At 38.8% G+C, this 21257-nt stretch overlaps 1 protein-coding gene across 1 annotated transcript in view; it reads left to right on the top strand.

Annotated features, from left to right (window-relative positions):
- LOC126352916 (structural maintenance of chromosomes protein 3) overlaps window positions 1–21257 on the top strand; it is a 172834-nt gene that overhangs the window by 87152 nt on the left and 64425 nt on the right. Inside the window, exons 11-13 of the mRNA XM_050002723.1 lie at window positions 4236–4341; window positions 8743–8846; window positions 18370–18469. Of these exons, the coding sequence (XP_049858680.1) occupies window positions 4236–4341; window positions 8743–8846; window positions 18370–18469 (310 nt within the window). The remainder of the gene's footprint in view (window positions 1–4235; window positions 4342–8742; window positions 8847–18369; window positions 18470–21257) is intronic.

The raw sequence follows: 21257 nt of genomic DNA, 5'->3' as shown, positions 1-21257 counted from the left end.
GACACTTCGCTACTAGAATCGATAAATATTTCTACTTTGTGTTTCTCTATTTCTCCTTCTATTATAGGGTGCGGTGTTGTAGCTATTTCGTTGATTTCCTCCTGCAGCAGCCACTCTTTTGTAGGTACTTTGTGCATAAAGGAAACCTGTAAACTCCTGTTTAGTCCTTTCAATGATTTCGACCATCTGGGCCCCATCCCCGGGTCCAGATCACTCCACATTTTCCTCACAGGTAGCAACCACGGGCCTATTTCCAAAGGTCGGTACAGCATTGCCCACTGTTCCACACCTGTTGCTGGGCACAAATTCCTGCGTGGTTACTGAACCAAGGTTAGACAAGAATTGTGCTCTTGAGCCACCCCCTCTATTACCATTTCTCTCCGGTCGGTGAACTCGGGCAAGGTTAGTTTCATATCGTTTTGATTGATTGATTGATTATTATTATTATTATTATTATTATTATTATTATTATTATTATTCATGTTACCCCTCCTAAAATTCTGATTTTCTTGTGCATGTAAGTTCTCATTTCTATCCTAATTAATGGCATCTAATGTGTCTACAAAAGATAGCAGCTCCTCTACTGTCTTCCACCCACTACATAAGATATCTTTCCATGCATAAGTAGGTAAACGTCTTATTAAAATTCTTACTAAACCTTCCTCCTCCATTGGTTTGTCTAAATACTTGGCCCACATCAAGTGCCAGTCGAAATACTTATGCATCGAACCCCAGACATTGCTGTAGTATTTCAGGTCCCATAAATCTGAAATTAACTTCTCTTGTGCACTGGAAGACGAATATGTTTCTTTAAATTTTCTTTGAAAGTCTTCCCAGGATGTGAAGTTCTCTTTGTTTACTGTGCCCCATTCTGAAGCTTCACCCTCCAAGTAACCTTTTGCAAATTCTATTTTCTTAGCCTCTTCTCAACTTTTATGCATGGCCTGATTAAATCGTTTTAGAAAATGAGTGGGGTGTACCTCACTGTCTATTTTAAACCTAGGGAACTGTCGGGAAAAGCCTGAATTCGATCCCCAATGCAAATTGTTAATTATTTCTTTATTTAGAACAAGACTTTGAGAGACTGTACTCTTTTCAAGTTTCTCCTGAATAATTTTGAATTCCCTTAATAGGTTATCTAAGTCTTTTTTAGTATGACCTAATTCAGAGGTCATTTTAGGAAAAGGAATGTCAACGCTTAATTTTTCTTTCACTTTTCATTCTATTAGCTCATCCACCTGTTCCTCTATACCGGTTAGATTGATCAACTCGGTTGTAGTTAACTTTTCTTTGAGATTTTGTTCTAAAGTTTCTAAACATGAGCTAACTCCTGAAATTTGCGCCTGAACAAATGGGAGCAATTTATCTTGTTTATGTACATTTGTTTTAATGTTACTTATTTCCTGTTTAACATCAAATGTGACCTTACAGACATCTTTCAAGGAATCAAAACTTTCGTTGGCTCTAGTTTATAGGCTACTACATTTACAGTTGACATCATACTCTAATTTCCGGGCTATTTCCCGTAAATTTTTCTCCTGTCCCTCCTCTAAGCCTTTAAACAAAATATTTACTCTTTCACTTAAAGAGTCAGACAATTGTTTCTTCAAGTCTAACTTGAGGTGTTGCATTTGAGTGTTCTGTAAATCTAATTTAGACTTTAATTCTGGGTTCTGTAAATCTAGTTTAGAATTTAATTATGCCTTCAGTTCGTCTTGTCTTGTGTTCTGTGACTGAAACTGAGTTTTGATAAACTTCATTAATTCACCCAAATCAGGTCCTGGGTTTCCTATCCCCATAGCCCCAACATGCTCTTCTGATTGTTGATTATCCCCTCCCATCTTATTCTTCTTAGCCGTAAATGGAGTCAACATTCACAATACCCCTACTCACAAGTCTTACACTGCACAATTGAACAAAAGTCAAAGTTCGCTCACCAGGTGTGACTTGACGATCTGCTACCGGCAGTGTTGGTGTTGGTGTAGAAGACGGCGGCGGCGTTCGTGAACGGCGGCAGCGGCAGTGGCATTTGTGAATTAATGAATTGACTGTGGCGTTCGTTCTACTCGATTTCCTTGCTTCTATCACCATTAACCAACAGGACAACTTTCGATAAATATTCCAATCTTGTTCACTGTTACTCAATGCTATGGCAACACTCGTCAATCTTTTCAACTCGATTTTGTTAATCTTCCACTTTCTTCACAGGTCCTTTCTTTACCGGTCGCCACATTATGCGGTGTCCCATTGTATCTTCTCTAAAACTTAGAGCCACGCTCCTTGGACTATCAGTGTGAACTTACTTGAATGCCGGACACAGGCTCAGCTTCCCCGCAGTTCCGGTGTTTTCTGCTTGCATCAAACTCTTCTCCGAACATTCTATATTTTGTAGAAGGTGAAAATTCATCTACTATTCCAAAATCCTATTATCTAGTCCAAATAAAGACTCCCACAATATTCAGTTGCTGTTAATATATTCTATATCCAAAATTCAATACACCATTTCACTGCCACAAATAAACAGTAAGCCCACACTTTCTTAGGGCATTCACACACGACTGAATTCAACCAAATTAAATAACATTTTTTCTCAGCGATACAATACAAATATACATGTCCGTCTGCTCCAGACCAAGTCACTATTAATAAAAATCATTTTTTTCCTTCTGTTGTGTCTCCACAAAACTCAACAATCACCAATGTTTTTCGTGCATGAAGTTTGTCCGCGGAATTCTGGGCCGGGAGTTTTTCTTTTCTCTTTGCTGCAACTGAGCGCATCACTTATTGGCCCGGTTTTGCTCTTCTTTCTCAGTTAGCCTGCACAAATAACGTTCTGTGGCAGTGTGTATCTGTTTATGCTACAACCCACTACGAATTAACGTGTGTTTGAAGCGGCTGGGAACACAAGTGACTCCAGACTTTCTTGAAATTCTGGGGGCACTACATATCCCTCCCCTTAGCTCGAACAGTCGTTATCTTAGATACAACATATAATATCTTTTGCACTTATTGTTCACATAAAACCTTTAGCACAGAAATAAAAAATACATTTGGCTCATTGCTATTGTTCCCTGAGATGGTCAATACCACGGAGAACTGTAGCAACTGAATTACACTCCCCGCCAGAGTTTCGACTACCTTTCAACGTGCCCTGAAATTAGAAATGTTCTTACCACCCCCCACAGTGGTATTCTGCCACCCACCGAACCTACACAATATTCTTGTCCATCCCTACACAACCCTTGCTCCCAGCCCCTTGCCTCATGGCTTATATCCCTGTAATAGACCTAGATGCAAGACCTGTCTCATACATCCTCCAACCACCCCCTACTCCAGTCCAATCACAAACATTACTTATCTCATGAGAGGCAGGGATACCCGTGAAACCAATAATGTGATCAACACGCTAAGCTGCAACCACCGTGCTTCACTCGACATGGGCGTGACAACCAACAAACCCTCTGTCTGCATGAATGGCCCCTGACAAATTGTGGCCAAGAAACAAGTGGACCACCCTGTTGCTGAGTACACTGTCCAACACCGCATTCATCAGTTCAGTGACGGCTTCACAGACTATGCCATCTGGATTCACTCCACCACCAGCAGATTTTCTGAACCGTTCCCAAACCCACCTGGTCTCAGCCATCATTAGTTATCGTCCTTACCCATCTAACCTTACCCCTGTTCCCATTCCAACACTACACAGCCCTCTATTCCACCAACACACCCAGTCTTTTTAATTCTCTTCTTTCCCACTAACCTCCCCACCCCCACCCCTGACCTATGTCTAACCTCCTAGTTGCACCAGCTGCCTTACCTTCTCTCCACCTCATCCCTGCATGCTCCCGCAGCAGCACTTTACCATCCTCCACCTTTACCCTTTATCCCTCCCCCACCCTACCCAGCCTCTTCCTGCACTGTTGTTCGTAGTACTGCTTCAGCTTCTGTAGACTGTGGTCGTGTGTGTGTGTGTGTGTGTGTGTGTGTGTGTGTGTGTGTGTGTTTTTGACAAAGGATTTGTTGGCCAAAAGCTTATTGTGTGACAGTCCTTTACACACACACACACACACACACACACACACACACACACCCTCCATGCCTTTCTGTGACTCGGCATCTCTGCTATATGGCGAGTAGCAACTATCCTTTTATAACGGTGTTACGTATTAATTTGGTATTTAAAATGTAGTGTGACATCAATGTTTTGTTTGAACAGAGCTAATAATGGTTTTCAGGTCACTTAACAAGCAAATAAAGGACAAACAGGATCATGCCACCAAACTAGAAGAAGATATAAAGAAAGACATTGAGAAGAAAGCCTTGTTATTGAGGAAGATTGAGGTATTGATATGTATATACTCTTTTTTTTATCCTTAAAAATAACTAGATTTAAGATTGAGCTAATAGAATATTGAGTAATTAATTTTCATTGGAATTTGCTTAGTCATCCATACTTCTTAGTGAAAATTATTCTGAGTGAAAATACAAGTCACTTTAAAATTATATTCTGTTCCAGTGTTAGCAGGTTTGTGTTGCTATTTATGACATTAATGAATTTTTAACATATAAGCAAGCAACTAATGTATTGTTCTTGAAAATAAACAGTGGGAAAATGATAATTTTTGCTAGTAATCCATGAAGTGTCATGCTCTGGTAAAGACTGGCCCATTTTAACAAATACTTGTGTTTCTGTAGTACGTGTATGTATGGTGTTGAAGGTTATTTGTCATTTAATAAATAAATTAAGAAACAGCGTATGGACTCATATAAAAATTGACTATTGTCTGAGTAGAATTATTGATTGTCTAACTTGCTCGCATATGTGCTTTGAAGTGAAGTGGTGTAGTCATTAATATGGACTAGACTCATTGTAAAAAGGAAAGTTCAAATCTTAATGGTATCATCTAAATTTTGGAATGCTTGTTTGGAAACAGTCACTTCCTTCTATTTTCCATCTGAGATATTTCTTTGTACCTTATTGTCTCAAAATTTATGAGATGTTACAACTGTGATCTCCATTCCAAATTTTATTACGAAGAAAATTTGTAAGCCCAACAGTACTATTTCAAAGAAACCAGAGTCGGCATTCAATACGTAATGACTGTATGAGGCTTGTTAGAGTTCTCAGGACCCAAAATTTCTTCCAGACTTATTAATTACTTCCGGAAGCTAAAAATTTTGCTGTTTCATAACATATTCTCCAGTCAGAACATAATTTTGCTTAAAAAGGTTCCCTGTCTCCATGTCTTCCACAAACATCATTAAGGAGCCACTTTGTCAGACTGAAAAATAGGAAGTGCTGAATATCTGGTTGCAGTCCCAGTACCTCATACAATACAAGCAGATTTCAAAAAGTAAGTTAATGTTGTTATGGTAGGCCAAGTAACTGAATTGAATGCTGCACTACACTGCAAAGTGACACAGCTACATGACAGTTGAAAATTCCTGGCAGATTAAAACTGTGTGCCGGACCGAGACTCGAACTCTGGGACCTTTGCCTTTTGCAGGCAAGTGCTCATTCTGGATACATGACGATTGTTTTTCAATATACTCACCTAGTTTGTGGAAGCAATGGTCAGAACGTTCTACCAATCATTCAATTCCTCAATGAGAACAGCCCACCTTTTGGTCACACTGCCATTCGAAAACTACTGTGTGAATGGCTTCACTGTTGGAAAATCCCCTCTCCCCACTTAATACACTCTTTCAGCTTGTCGAAAAGATGGAAATCACATGGTGCAAGATCTGAACTTCTTTATCAGCTTCACCCATGTATGGTACAGCCTTGCGCAAATCGTCAGCATCATTTCACCACGGCTGGACCGGCATTCTATTTACCCCCAGAATTTCATAGGGTGTCTGTGTGACATTGTGTCCACAAGAATCATACTGTTCCACACACTCAACTTCGAAGTAGATTTCCAGTTGCCACTCCATTTCAGATGCACACTGTTGTACACCTGTTATCCATACTCCAGCAGAAATGTGGAATCCCAAAACATGTACTCGCTTCTAACAATGTGTCACTCTTATGGCTAAAGTTTTTAGTATGGGACTACATGTGTCCCCTGTGCATTTAGTTCTCCAAGCAAACTTCAAGAGTCTAATTGTTATTTGTCTTACGTAGGAGTTAGGGATGATCTCTACATCTGTATCCATACTCTGCAAATCAGTGTGAAGTGCATGGCAAAGGGTATGTCTCATTGTACCAGTTAGTATTGTTTCTTCCGATTCCATTCGTGTATGGAGTGCGGGAAGAATGAATGTTTGAATGCTTCTGTGTGTGTGTGTGTGTGTGTGTGTGTGTGTGTGTGTGTGTGTGTGTGTGCGTGTGCTGTAATTATCGTCCCTTGTCCTCAAGATCCCTTTGTAAGGGGTTATATATTTGTAGAATCACCATTTAAAGCCAGTTCAATAAAATTTGCTTGTTGACTGTCTCAGGATAGTTAACATCGTCTTCAAAATTCTTATCAGTTCAGTTTCTTCAGCATCTCTGTAAATCCCACAGGTTAAAGAAACCTGTGACCGTTCTTGCTGCCCTTATGAGTATACTGTCAATATCCTATGTTGGCCCTATTTGGTACAGATCTCACACATGTGAACAGTATTCTAGAATGGGTCACAAAAGTTATTTGTAAGCAATCTGCTTTATAGACGGATTGCACTTCCTCCGTATTCTACCAATAAAGCAAAGTCTGACACCTGCTTTACCCACAACTCATTTCATATCCCTACAAGATGCTACACGCTGATGTTGTACGAGTTGGCCGATTCCAACTGTGACTCGTTGACATTTTAGTCATGGGATCCTACATTTTTTCATTTTGTGTAGTGCACCCAGTTTTCCATTTCTGAATATTAAAATCAAGTTCCTGATGTTTGCACCAGTTTCAACTCTTACCTAGATCTGACTGAATATTTATGCAGCCTCTTTCAGACAATATGTCATTACACATAACTGTGTCATCTGTAAACAGTCTGAGGTTACTGTTGATATTGTCTACAAGGTCATCAATATACAACATGAACAACAAGGGTCCCGACACATTTCCCTCAGGCACCCCCAAAGTTACTTCTACATTTGACATTGGATCTCCACCCAAAATAACATGCTGAGTGCTTTCTATCAAAAAGTCCTCACCCTGTCATAAATCTGCCTAAATGCCTTGATCCTAAGCTTTCAGTATATCAAGTAAGAAAAGTACAAGTTGAATTTCGCATGGCTGATATTTTCGGAATCCATCCTGATTGGCAAGGAGGAGCTTATTCTGTTCAAGACATCTCATTATGTTTGAGTTCATGATGTTCTCAAAGTTTCTACAACAAATCATTGTCAAGTATCACTTCTGTTACCCTTCTTATAGATGTGCGTGATCTGTGCTTTCTTCCAACCACTGGGCACAATTTTCTGTTCAAGGGATCTGTGATAGATTATTGTTGGAATAGGGGCTAACTCAGCTGCAAATTCAGTATAGAATCAAGTAATGATTCCATAGGGCTGTGGAGCTTTGTTAAGTTTTAATGATTTCAGATGTTCTCAACAACACTGTCACCAGTGCTGATTTATCTCATTTGTTCAGTGGTGTGAGGATTCAGTTGGGTCATATTGTCTTGGTTTTCTGTTATAAAGGAGCATTTGAAAATAGAGTTACGCATTTCAGCTTTTGCTTTCCTACCCTCAGTTTCAGTTCATGTCTCATTCACTGAGGACTGGACATTAACTTTGATTATTTACATATGACCACAATTTCTTCAGGTTCTATGAAAGATCATATGACAATGTTCTGCTACGGTAGTCATTGAAGGCTTCCCAAATTGCTCTCTTGACAGCCAAACACATTTCATTCAGCACATGTCTATCTAGTCCTAAGCTCTACTTTACACCTGTTATGCAGTAGTCTCGTTCAGTCCATCATGTGTTGACTCATGGCACTAGTGCAATGAAAGGACATGTGGAAACTATGAACTATGCACTACATCCATCTAATGCTCTGCTTAAAAAATTGACATTTTTGTGAAACACTGGAGGAAATAGCATTAAATTCTATCAACTCACAAACTGTTGTTGTGCTTGAATAGGTTTCCAGTAGAAGTTCCCATACCTGTATGGATGCTATATAGACATGTTTATGCTGTGTCTTAAGTAAAGGTAACATTTCAAAGGTTAAAGTCATGCCCTTCAAGAATCTTTACATGATTCTGAACGTGAGTTAGTATTTTATTTGGTTATGAGAAACTAATGATTTACAAAGTGCATTGCAAAGTAATATTCGGTACTTGCTCATGTATTATAACATCGGGGAAAACTTTACACCGGCCTTAGAACAAGATGATAACATACAGAAAAAATGAGAAAGAAAATTAATCCAGAATTAAATGTCTAACAAATGAAACAAATAACTGACTGCAGTTGTTATTGCAAGAATAAATTGTAGTGGAAAGACATACTGTGGAGATAGTATCAACAGACAGCATTATATTCCAGGATGGCCGAAAGTTTGAGAGAGAGACTGATTCATGATTGTGAACTTGTATTTATTTATCAGTTGCTTTTACTACATATGACCTGCACTCTAGAAGATAAAACATGCTAAACATAGGTGGTGGTCACATTAATATGGCTGGACCACATATCTTTCATAATGTTGTCAGATGTTTGTGGCAAGTTTGACTGTTGTAAGTGCTTGCAAGTTTGCCATGAGATTGAAGATGAATTTCTTATGATATTTATTTTCGTTGCAGGAACAGACAAATGAATTGGAAAAGCAAAGAGCTTGTATAGATGAACACAATAAACAATTTTATGATTTCAAGAAGACCAAAGATCAGTATCAGAGTAAAAGAAAGTATGTATCTTGAATTTTGTTAATAGAATATACTGTTCTAAATACAGAATTTTTCTATTCTCATTTATTGTGTGATGTTAAACTAGAACTTTTCAGGGAATTATTCATTAAGTGAGAATGATTTCTTCAAGAATAAAGTAAACCTAGTTAAGAACACACACAATTAGTTCTGTATTATATAGGATCTCTTCTTGTAAGGTAAAGTGGGAAGGGATTCCATTTTGCAGATTCGGAAAAGTATGCTGCATAACCACCCTAAAGTTCCACTTATAAATTTCCATCATCATTAGTACAAAAGTCACACTTCTTTCCTGGTGTTTATTCCATTACATGTGGTCCACTGTTTTCATGATTTGGAATGCTTATTGGTCATCTGGTAAAGCAGAATGAAAACTAGTCTCCCTGTAAATTATACATTGGCTTTTGTCTGAATTTTCATGGCCAAACGAAGAGTGGGATATGGACAGAGTATCAGATTGACTAGTGTGTGGTCTAGTTTTGCAGAATAGGGTTTATTTGCTTGATAATAACCAGAATAGTTCAGAAAAACTTAATTAGTGGTTTTAGTGGACTTAATTAGTGATTTTAGAGGAAACGGTGTGAGCAATTGCTGCTGGCTATGTAAATGAAGTGTCAAAAAGTTCCTCTCTTTAAGGCATAGATATTTCCATAATTTTAGGTGCATTGGTGTGGTATTTTATTTTTAAAATGGCTTCCTTCATATCAAGTACTAAATTTAGGACATATCAAGACCAGCAAACAGTAAGAGGACAAATGAAGTGTCAAAAAATTTGTCTTTTCAGGGCCTGGCTATTTTGAACATAAAGAGTTTCATTGGTGTGATATTTAACTGTCATAGGGTGTATATGACCTGGGACAACCGGGAGATCGAGAAAAATCCGGGAATTTTTTTACCCGAGAGAAAACCAGGATAAACCCTTTAATTTTTTAGAATTCTGGAATATTTATTTTTTTAAGCTTTCAGTTAAATTTTTGTAATTTTGACTGGTAAGGAACAATACTCTAATAAAGTATATTATGTATTCCACTACTGCAGAATATAACATGAACGAGAGGGGGGGGTGGCAGGGGGGGAGGGGGAATAAAACTTAAGTTACAAAGGAAATGGCCATATATAACAACAAAACACAGTGCTCATACAGGTGTATGCCAACAGCAAAATGTGTCAAAGGCCTTAGGAAGACTGTGCAATGCTTCATAACAACAAATTGCCTCCAATGAGCTTGACGTCACAACTGTTTACTTTAGATTCGTTTGAGCAGTTGCGGGTGGGCTCATGCGCATGCACAGTTGAGTCGCACATTTGTAGTACCCTATGCTGCTTCTGGCTACAAAAGTGTGGCTGTTATCTTTATAAGCAGGAGCAGCAAGATGCTACCCGGAAAAATTTTACTGGCCCATGCAAGCTGCCAGATTCACTGGGGGCAAATCAGGGTATCTACCCCAGGTGGCAATTTCAGGGAATGGGAGGGGGACTGCCAAATTCATATTCTTGAGGAAAAGAAACTTGCTTCACAAAGTGCCTAGTTCCAGCACACATTGCTCTGTCGATTATTCATATGATTTTGAAACCCATCTCTGTTGGATTTTGAACATATTCTAAGTTTATTTCTGAATGAATCATAAGTTGATTTTTGAAAGCGTGCATAGTTTACGTCATGTCTCTGCCAGCGGAATCCCCGTCTATGTCATGTCTCTGCCAGCGGAATCCCCGCCGCATCTACAAATAAACTTTCCTGCAGACAGAAGGGAACAGGGCTATATGAGTTGAGCGTGATAAAGCCGAATGGGTGACTGGCAATAGCTGTTTTCTATGTGGTTGACTGGGTTTGCGAATGATCAGCATTGTTATAATTGCCAGTGAAATCCATAGATTCAGACTATCAGAATGGAAATAAATGAGAAACAGGAATAATAGGTAAGAAAGATTACGTATTATCTTCTTGGCGTATCAAAGAAAATGAAATTTGATAGAAAATTTTTGGCCAGACCACTAAACTAGTAAGGACCAGTTGTACTGTGCCTGGTAGCAGCTGCCTGAGTTCTATTCTGGGAGTAGCGCAGCAAACACGTTGTATGAACATGTAATAACGCCTACCAGAGAATAAATGAGGGATAACTAAAATGTTGATTGTGGCAGGGTTAGTGAAGATTACTGGAGAATAAGTTACAGAATTAGTGATGACAAGATTGTTAGAACGAGGAAGGATAAGAAATGGGGACATAACACAAATTATGGAAGAATAAGACGATTCCAAATGTATATAAAAATTTCATATTACTACTTTTTGATCTCATGCTTGAGAACCTGGGGCACATGAATTAAATGTGAAACTATTTCCTAACATAAAGCTTTTTGCTTGTAGTACCCCTAATAGGCATTTGATATTGCTGGTACTTTGTGAATTACATTCTGTTGTGTTATAAAAATGACCATTTGTACCAAAACAGTCTCGTTTATTTGGTGTGTGTTACAATTGCTGCAATATTAGACAAGCTAATTTTGTTTTATCTAACAAACAGTGACAAATTAATTGTAATCAGAATGAGAAACCACACAAGTCTTGGGTACTGTTTGTATTAACAGCTTCTTCAGTATTAGACAAAGACATTTCATTTTTTCATGTAGCAAAACATTTGACGAACTTTGATGAGGTAATAGATTCTTTCCCTGAAAGGAAAGCACTCAATGTAAAGCTTTAACAAGGTTAGCTAGATAAAAATGCTAGGACTTAAGGATTGAACAAATGTGTACTGTCTTGCTTGTCTTTTCTACTGGTTTAATGTATCCCGTGTTTAATTTTATTCTACTCAAAAAAGCAAGTTATAAGTAATAGGCAATAAATAATGCAGATTTTCTGAAGAGTTCTTGTTCTCCTGGTTACAAATTGTTCCATCGAATCTTAATTGGAAGGTGTTTTGTTTTTTCTTATGCACAGAGCAGTCTCCATGTGACCCACATTTATGTTTAGTCATTTTGCTGTCTCCTCTTCATTTATTGCTCTCACATCAAATGAAAACAAAATGGATTTCTGTGGCCGGAAGCTATCAAATGAATTAAAATACATTGACATGAGTAGGGAAGGCTAAAAAATGTTATTGGTTTCAGATTTTATTTTATTTCCACCTTTCTGACAGTCAAGCATTAATCACCTTGCAGAAAAATGCAGTTATTTTTGTCTATTTGCTAAAGAAATATGTAATTTGTTAATCTTTTCCACTGAGGCAGTCAATTTATTTGAAATGAAATGTTTAAATCGACACTATTTGCTAGTTTCAATTGTTCACTGCATTTCAAAAGTGCACAATTTCATCTTCTAGTACGTATGGCATTATGCCATAATGAAGAACCAAACATGAGATAATACAGTACTGGTAATTAAAGAAAATTTACATCTCGATCTGGACATACAAATGTGCATTTTATTTCAAATTATGCATTTTAATATGGTTCACAAAATTCTGATGCTCTTAGAGTATCCTCCGATGTCTTGCTTCTTTTATGACGTAATGTAAGATCTTTTAATGTTTTACACCTACGAACATATGGGCTTCCTGCATCATAGTAACTGTGCAAGCGTGGTGACGCCTGTTATCTGGCGCTCTCTGGCAACTACTGAAACAAACTTATTTCTAACAGGTCACGGGAAAATATTAAGAATGGTTCTTTGAAAAGCGTTACTTTCAGAGTAAATTTCCTTTTGTGTAAGATGAACTATGTGCTAGAATTTACGATAAATTTTTTAAATCACAGAACGTTTGACTCTCATTTAAAAATCAAGCCTTTAAGGACAAACATTTAGGAAAATTTTGAGCCCAGAAGATAAGACATTTATGTCTTTATTAAAAATTTTACTAGCACATTTGTGTGATATATCTTAAAGTGTAACACATGCAAAAAAGATCAATATTATATGTGAAAGCTTAGCTTCTCTTGCAGCTTATCAATCTTCAAGACCAATATTATGTATGAAAGGTGTGCTTTTCTTGTAGTAATACTGTGTATATTAATTTAAATCATTAACTGTTCCTGTTTGTGTATACGCGCTACTTAACAGTGATATTGCTATTGGCTGACTGCATCACAAGTCCTATGCTCGAATATCCGCTGTCATCGGCTGGCGAGATCATGTGACATGAGCTATGACCGTCTACTAAAGCGCATTGCAATCTTAATTCAGTCCATCGGAAAGTAACATGCGGCGTTTGGTGGAATTTAAATTTAGACTTTTTTTTCCGAGTTTGGTTTTCTAAAGGGCCGGGAAGTCCTACGCGAGTGTATAAAGGATTGATAAGTTTTACAGTTCCGAGGAAAAGTATATTGTCACTTAACACAGAAAAGGTGTCATTTTAAACGGGAAAAATCCTGGAAATCCCCCCCCCCCTTCCCCCCTTCCCCCTTTCTTGTCCACACATGCATCCTGTGTCACAATGGTGCCTTTCAAATCAGATACTGAGGTGGCAATAAGAAAACGCTTTCAGAACAAAACATAAAAAAAAGGAAAAAAGATCTATCATTATTTTGCGATGTGGTGAGTATAAGTGCAAGAAATAAAATATATTAGAGAGAGATTTTGAATTCATTTGAGTGATGCTAGAAATCTAGTACAGGAAATGAAATGTGTCAATTTTTTTTCTAATGTGTTTTATTTCTTACTATTTGACAAATCATTTCACAACACTTTTTACAGATTTTTAAAAACTTTTTAAATTTCATTTTTAACTCTTGAGCCCATATGTCCTTTGTCAGTTAACTGAAGGAAGAGGAGCCAAATGTGCAAGCTGTCTGTCAGTTGTTTGAACTTGGTTCTGTGTATTATTGCATTTTAACTATTTGCGTAGAGTTGGGGGTCCAGCCTAGTATGTGTAATTGTTGTGGAAAATGCTTAAAACCCACAGTCATGCTGGCTGGTGCGCCAGACCTGTGGTTGTTAATCCACTACTCAGCTCTGGATCTGGCTGTGGCTTACAACCCCCCTCCCCACCAATCTCACAAGATAGCACACTGCACATCAAGCTATATGAACAGGTTATTAATACAAAATATCAGATACACAGAAATAAATACATAGTTTTATTAGAATATCCACTTTTGAGAATTTCATCACCTCTAAACTATAACTGTGAAATCGTTCTTGGGAAGTTCTCATTTTGTAATGACATACAATTTCAAACTTTTAAAAATGTTGTCCAATATCTGTGGCAGGAAAACAATTGAATGTCTCAGAGCCATTTATCTTCCACAAATATGATCACTGTAGTAGTATTCCCTGTGAACAGACATTACACCAGCACCAAAGATGATATATTTGAAGCATCATCCAGAATACTTGTGTTCATTTAAGATTTTGTGTTTATTTAATAGATCCTTTCCAGTCAGTGCTGAGTCTTACAGATTTCTGTACTTGATATCCCACCTGCTTACTTTCAAATACTGCAATCTCCCATTACTGACTATTTTTACATCTCCTTCTTTTTCATGGTGGCAGCCTGTGGTGTTGACCTGGCAGTTTTACTAGTTCCTGCTGTCTTTCATTGAGATCTTCATTCATTTCCTTTATATCATATTTTCACTGAAGTAATTTCGACCACCTTCTTGGTTTGACTTTCATTTTCAAATTTTTTTTGTGTAGTGTGGATCGACTGGGGAAGAACGTCTTAAATATTAGCTACTGCCTACCATGTTGACAACGTTCTGTGCACAGTAACTGCATGGACTTATTCATGCCCTTAAAATCCAATGCTGTAGCCAATCTTATGTGGTAGGTTTGATATACACTTTCCGTAAAGCCCCTTGACAACACTGGGATCACATTTCTGATTTTTTAACATGCTAGCTACCCGCACATACCAAGGAGTAAACACTCCTTCCCTGAGTTGAAGGGCTCCCAGCAATGGCCATTGTACCAAATGACCTGTGCTGTGGCTCGTTGGCACCTGTAGGAGAGCCATTGATCAGAGTAGATGGCTTCAAGACGTATGTTTAACACATGAAACGTGTCAGTTTGATCCAATAGAATGGGCATTTTGGCTCTCTCAACAGATGGGCCCAGATATTTCAACACAGACAATGATAATCCTACTGCTTTCCCTGCCCTGGCTACATTATGGGAAGAAGGACAAGCCATAGGACTGGGAGCAAAACATTTTACTCAATACGTGGTGTGTACTAGAACAGATGCTGATACTTTTACGGTGAAAAAATCTTTAGTTTTTATGGGGCACGTAGAGGACAAATGTGAAGTTGACTCATTGGGAAAATTGTGCAGTGGATCCACTATTGAGTAAGGCCTTCTGTGTTACTCAGTCTTGAGCTCTTCAGGCATGCGAATGACTGGATGACATAGCAGTGACTATTGCCCCATATAAAACTTCAAATTTGGTGTACACAGTTACATTCCATAAAGACCTTACATTCTTGGATAGATGAGGAGCTGTGAGGCAATCTTGAATTGCGAGTTGTTTATGTGTTTGATGCGTACAGAAAGTTCCCAGGGATAACAGAGCAGGTACAGGCTCTTTCATGTGAGTCTTCGAAGGAAATGTCATCCCAATAAAAGTTAATGTTATGGCGTACAAGTGTGAAGTGAAACCATATGTCATGCCACCCATGAAGTGTTTCTGATGTTTTTGTTTTGGTAATATGTCATCCTGCTTAGGATCCCTTTCCCCTGAAACTCACACATAAGAGGACCAGCAGCAGCCAAAGGCTGAAGGAGCTGTGGCATGTGGATCTCAAGGCTGCCTGCTCTTCATCCATCCCCATGCTTACAGTGGATAACCCTTCACAAGAACGTCGGCCACCAAAAGCTGCAAAAGAGAATAAGAAAATTCAGGAGAAGGCTACTCCAGTGAGTCCAGAAGTGCCAGATTTCTCATTGTCAGATTCTGAACCAATGTTCATTGAAGTTGTCCTGTCTGTACTAGTGACAGACAATGGCCCTGGGACACGATCAATCTCCATGGCCCTTCAGACATAACCAGGACACCCTCAGTGTGATGATCTTATGGGACTGTAATGGATATTACTGTCACATGCTGGAACTGCAATAAGTAATTTCTCTTTCATAGTGCAGTGTGTACTGCCCTCCAAGAAACTCATTTCACTGATGCTTGTTCCCAAATGTTTCATGGTTAACATGCATCCTGTTGTAATCATACTGTCCCCAGGAGGGCAGCTGGAGGGATCTGTTAGGTAATTCACATGGATGTAGTCAGTGAGCAGATTCCCCTCCATACCACATTGAGAGCAGTACCAGTGTGAGTGCAAATTGCTAGGGTAATTGCCATTTGTAACATTCATATAGCTTCAGAAAGGGCACTTACTTCCCTTGAGATGATCACCTTAATCCAACTGTTCCCTCCCTCCCCCATTTTCACCTACTTGATGATTTCAGTGTGCACCACCCCCTGTTGGGAAGTAACACTTTTTCTGGTTGGGGCCTTCTAATTGACCAGCTGTTTCTGATCTCGATATGTACCTCCTCAGTGATTATAACACGGTCCACTTTAGTGCCACTCATGGCACCTTACTGACTGTCAACATTATAGTCTCTTCTTCCAGTCTCTTGACTTCAATACATTGGTTGCTCCATGGTCCATGGTAGAGCACTTGCCCGCTAAAGACAAAGGTCCCGAGTTCGAGTCTCGGTCGGGCACACAGTTTTAATCTGCCAGGAAGTTTCATATCAGCGCACACTCTGCTGCAGAGTGAAAATCTCATTCTGGAAACATCACCCAGACTGGGGCTAAGCCCTGTCTCCGCAGTATCCTTTCTTTCAGGAGTGCTAGTTCTGCAAGGTTCACAGAAGTGCTTCTGTAATGTTTGGAAGGTAGGAGACGAGATACTGGCAGAAGTAAAGCTGTGAGGACCGGGTGTGAGTCATGCTTCGGTAGCTCAGATGGTAGAGCACTTGCCCGCGAAAGACAAAGGTCCCGAGTTCGAGTCTCGGTCGGGCACACAGTTTTAATCTGCCAGGAAGTTTCATGGTAACTGGTTACTTACATGGACCACCTGCTTAGGGAGCCATGGTGCCAGAGTGCTCTTTTTAATTGCTTTTACATGCAATTTTCCTCTTTTTCTTCTGCAGTCTACTTTCTGGTTTACCGAGCGAGGTGGCGCAGTGGTTAGCACACTGGACTCGCATCCGGGAGGACGACGGTTTAATCCCGTCTCCAGCCATCCTGATTTAGGTTTTCCGTGATTTCCCTAAATCGTTTCAGGCAAATGCCGGGATGGTTCCTCTGAAAGGGCACGGCCGATTTCCTTCCCAATCCTTCCCTAACCCGAGCTTGCGCTCCGTCTCTAATGACCTCGTTGTCGACGGGACGTTAAACACTCACCACCACCACCACTTTCTGGTTTAGGAATAGCACTCTGTCAAATAGTGTATGCTTGTTTAATGCTTTAGTTATTATAATGGATGAGGGGTGGACAGCTTCCATCATAAGCAGAGCCCCAGGGACACTCATCTGTTGTGTTATGTGTTGTTGTCCAACTGACTTCCATCATATTTTTAACATTCTCTACTTTACTGTTCTTATGTGACAGGGAAGTTTTCTTCCCTCTGTAACTGTATTTGCCCTTAAGCGGGTTGGCGAGGATTGGATGCGGGTGGGCTTTCTTCTGCTGTGGAGGAGCCCTGGGAGACCCTTCATCTGGTCTGACCTACGTACCAGCCTGATCCATATACATCTCCATCATTTGTCTGTGAGCTCTGGCGTCAGTATCGATTTCAGTGCCTTGTTTTATCACATTAGCTCCAGATGGAGTACCCCTGGTCCGAAGGACGGATGACCTCACTTTTAAGTCCTTTAACCCCAAAGCAGTCGACCACTACCACATCCAAACGAAATGTCATACCTTTCTTAATTCTGAGTTTATATTATCATTCACAGGGCATAAAATATCTGATTTTTCTTGGCAGTAAAAGAAATGGTTTTAATTCACTGCTTGTTTGTGTTTTGTCCTATTTTTATTGTGTATTACTTCATAGAATAGAAATATTACCTTGTTTTAAATGTGTGTATTTATTACATCACATTAAAATTGTGTATGCTGGAACAGACCAACACCAGCTTCACAGTCTCTAACTTTGTAATGATGTCACTCAGGTGTAGGTATTGGTGAAGTCGGCAGTGTTTTATTGTGATAAAATCAAAAATAAATGATGCAGATGTTAATGGTGTGTGTAGAATGGTTTATTTCTGATCAGCAATTATCTTTATCTGATAATATTTATGTACAATTATATTCGGCAAGGCCATGTTTTGGGTAATGTGATGCCCATTGGGGTACCGACCAGTTTATTCACTTTGAGGAGTCAAGCTACAGTTGAGCAAAATGAAAGCTGCTGTACATTAAAATCTGAACTGAGTTTAGATTTTCCACAAATATAATTTCACTTTTCTAAAACAGTAGTCTCAAATTTGCCAGTGGAATATTGACAGTATAGTGTTATTCAGATGTACTCTTTGTAATAATATATGTTCTGATTTTTAGTGAATTATGGAGGAAAGAAAATGCATTGCAGCAGACACTGACATCCCTAAAAGAGGATTTAGCAAAAGCTGATCAGTCCCTTCGTTCCATGGCTGGGAAGGTAAACAGATTTTTAATTTGTAATAAACTGAAAATATGAATTCTAAGTAAAAGTGTAATTTCCATGAATACATTAAGAAGCTGTGTCATTAAATTCTGAAGTGTTGGTAGCCGTGATGTATCAGCACACAAAAGATATAAAAAGATTATTGTAATTCCCAAAATGAAACTATATTTTTCATTCCAAGACTGCATGTCTTTCAATTTTCGTCCAGTAAAATTTGTACTTGTGGGAAAATGGTTTAATAAATTCATAAGGAGTGTTTTCTTTCAACACCGTGAGTCCATAAGTAGAATATACATTGTTGAGTCTCTTATTATGACCATCTCCCATTATTTTTATTTAGTCTATGCCTCTCATAATGTACAGATTTACAAGATATAGGACAACTAGACTATTTATATTGGGAACAAAACGTAAATATAAAAAGAAATTATATGCATACTTAACCACTATGTACGTAGTGTTTTTAGAACTTTTTTCCCCTTAAGAACAAAATTTTGTGTGTTAGATGGAGTGTTTTCGAACTTTTTTCTCCTTAAGAACAAAATTTTGTGTGTTAGAGGATAAGATTATTGGTTGATCATACTGGTACTTTGTATCTGTCGTGGTTTCACTGTAGTGTACTATCAATCCAAAAAATTCTCTCTTACTCATTGCATTTCTCAACAGTTTGTTCTTATGCAGTCAGAATATGAGCCTATCGGTTGTTTAATTAATCTTGTATTTCAGTTGCAGAGCTGAGTCACATTGAAAGAGCAAATAATGTTGGACAAGTGTTGAGGTTGTCTAATTGAAGCTTATTGTTCGAAAGGAACAGTCTTTTTGGAACCTTGTTGGACTCCAAAGCTTATCAGGGCTCTGTCAGAGTAAATATTTTCAGTTTCTGAGCTTGTGATGTCTGCCACTTACTTTCAGTTCCTGGGATATGGTCGAAATGATGAATTTGGTGTAATTCTGTTGCTGTATGTTTGTAGCTTCTGAATCGACAGGGAGTTATTAACGAAATAAAAAGCCATTCTTAGATCATTGAAAAGTCCAAAATAAAATTCCTTTTGATTGATGCATTTAAAAATTTGGTCAGTGAAATTGAAGAGGACTGCATTAACAATTCTGTGTTCATGAAACCCAAACTAGTGTTTGGGCAGTGATTTTGTTTTACTAAGAAATACTGTTATTTGAGTGTACATGACTTCCCCAGTTATGGAACAATCTCCAGGCGCTAGAGACAGTGGCCGCGCGCGCGCGCGCGTGTGTGTGTGTGTGTGTGTGTGTGTGTGTGTGTGTGTGTGTGTGTGTGTGTGTGTGTGTGTGTATTTCTGTTAAGTGTTTTGCAGTCTTTTTCATTATGCCTGTATGGGGGTCAGCCCCTCCACAATGTAATGAATAGTAGTCTATTGTTTTCGTACTTTCTCAGTTATCTTAGATACACCTGGGAGTATGGAACTGAGTATAGAAATATGACAACAACAATATTAAGAAAAAACTAAATTGCTACTCACAATATAATGGAGTTGTTGAGTCACAGACAGGCACAAGAAAACGGCTTCTAACCAGCACTTCACCGTCCCCCACATCTACCCTGCATTCTTCCCCTTCTCCGCCCAGCCTCTACCAACAACACCCACGTTGCTTCACCTAGCATATACTGTTTCTCACAGTCTGGTTTCGGTGAGCAGAGACAGTTGTCATGTGTGAGTGAGTTGTGTTCACATAAATGTGTGCGTGTGTGTGTTTTTGTCAATTTCAGAAGACAACCTTTTGGCCAAAACCTTACTTGTTCAGCAGTCTTTTTGTTGTGCCTGTCCGTGACTCAACAACTTTACTATATGATTAGTAGCAATCTATCCTTTTCATAACATTGAAATACGACAATAATTGTTTGCATCATGAGTGTCCCTCCTCCATGAATACTAGAATATCTTTGAGGTCTCATCGGAAATACCCTCTGCATTTTGAATTAAACAGTGTATCACATTACAAGTTGCACAGATTTTTTTAAAATAAATAATCTGGAACACAATCAATTCTTTGTAGTGTACAGCAATTGCTGTAATTGTGCCTACTGCTGATAGATATAAAAACCTGTTTTGACACATGTTGTCTACATTTCGTTCAAAAACAGTGAAATGGTGTTTGATGGCTGTTGTTACAATGGTATTTGCACAGATGTTCCGTTGGGGTCATGGAACCACTTTGAAGTTTTAATTCTACTCCTCAAGTCCTCTTTGTATGACAAGTGCATAAAATTGTCGTAAAATCCCAACCTGATAAAAGATCAGCAGAATCTTATGGGGGGGGGGGGGGGGGGGGGGTTGATGATAGACTGAAACCACATCCGTCCAAATGATCTGGATAATGTTCCTGGCAAATGCCACAAATACCTTCATAAGTATAAGATTGTATTTACCTTTTCACATTTCTCTAGCAGTGATTGCAGAGTGTATTATCCCCATTATTTCTTGCTGGACACACAAAGTGTCAGACCTGTGAAGCATAAAATGTGAGTATCTGGGCGAGGCTACTTGTTCCCACTCAGCAGCTCTTTGGTTTGAACAAAGTCCAGCAAATTCATCTTTCTGTCTGCAACTTCAGCAGGATCAAAGATGGGTGCACCATGGTTACTCACAATGATTTACTGACTTTCTCTTTTGAGAAGTCTTTGTTGCTACTCAAGTAAATTGTGTTCCTTCTTTATATCAATGAATGGAAGACTTGTAGATTACCTGTAATTCCCTGTGCATAGCTTCTTAGCTATTTGCTTGTGCACATATGTCAACATACAAAT

This window comes from Schistocerca gregaria, chromosome 1 (assembly GCF_023897955.1).
Source record: "Schistocerca gregaria isolate iqSchGreg1 chromosome 1, iqSchGreg1.2, whole genome shotgun sequence".
NCBI lineage: Eukaryota > Metazoa > Arthropoda > Insecta > Orthoptera > Acrididae > Schistocerca > Schistocerca gregaria.
Note: the sequence above shows the minus strand (reverse complement) of the source record. Positions and strands in the feature narration are given on the sequence as shown.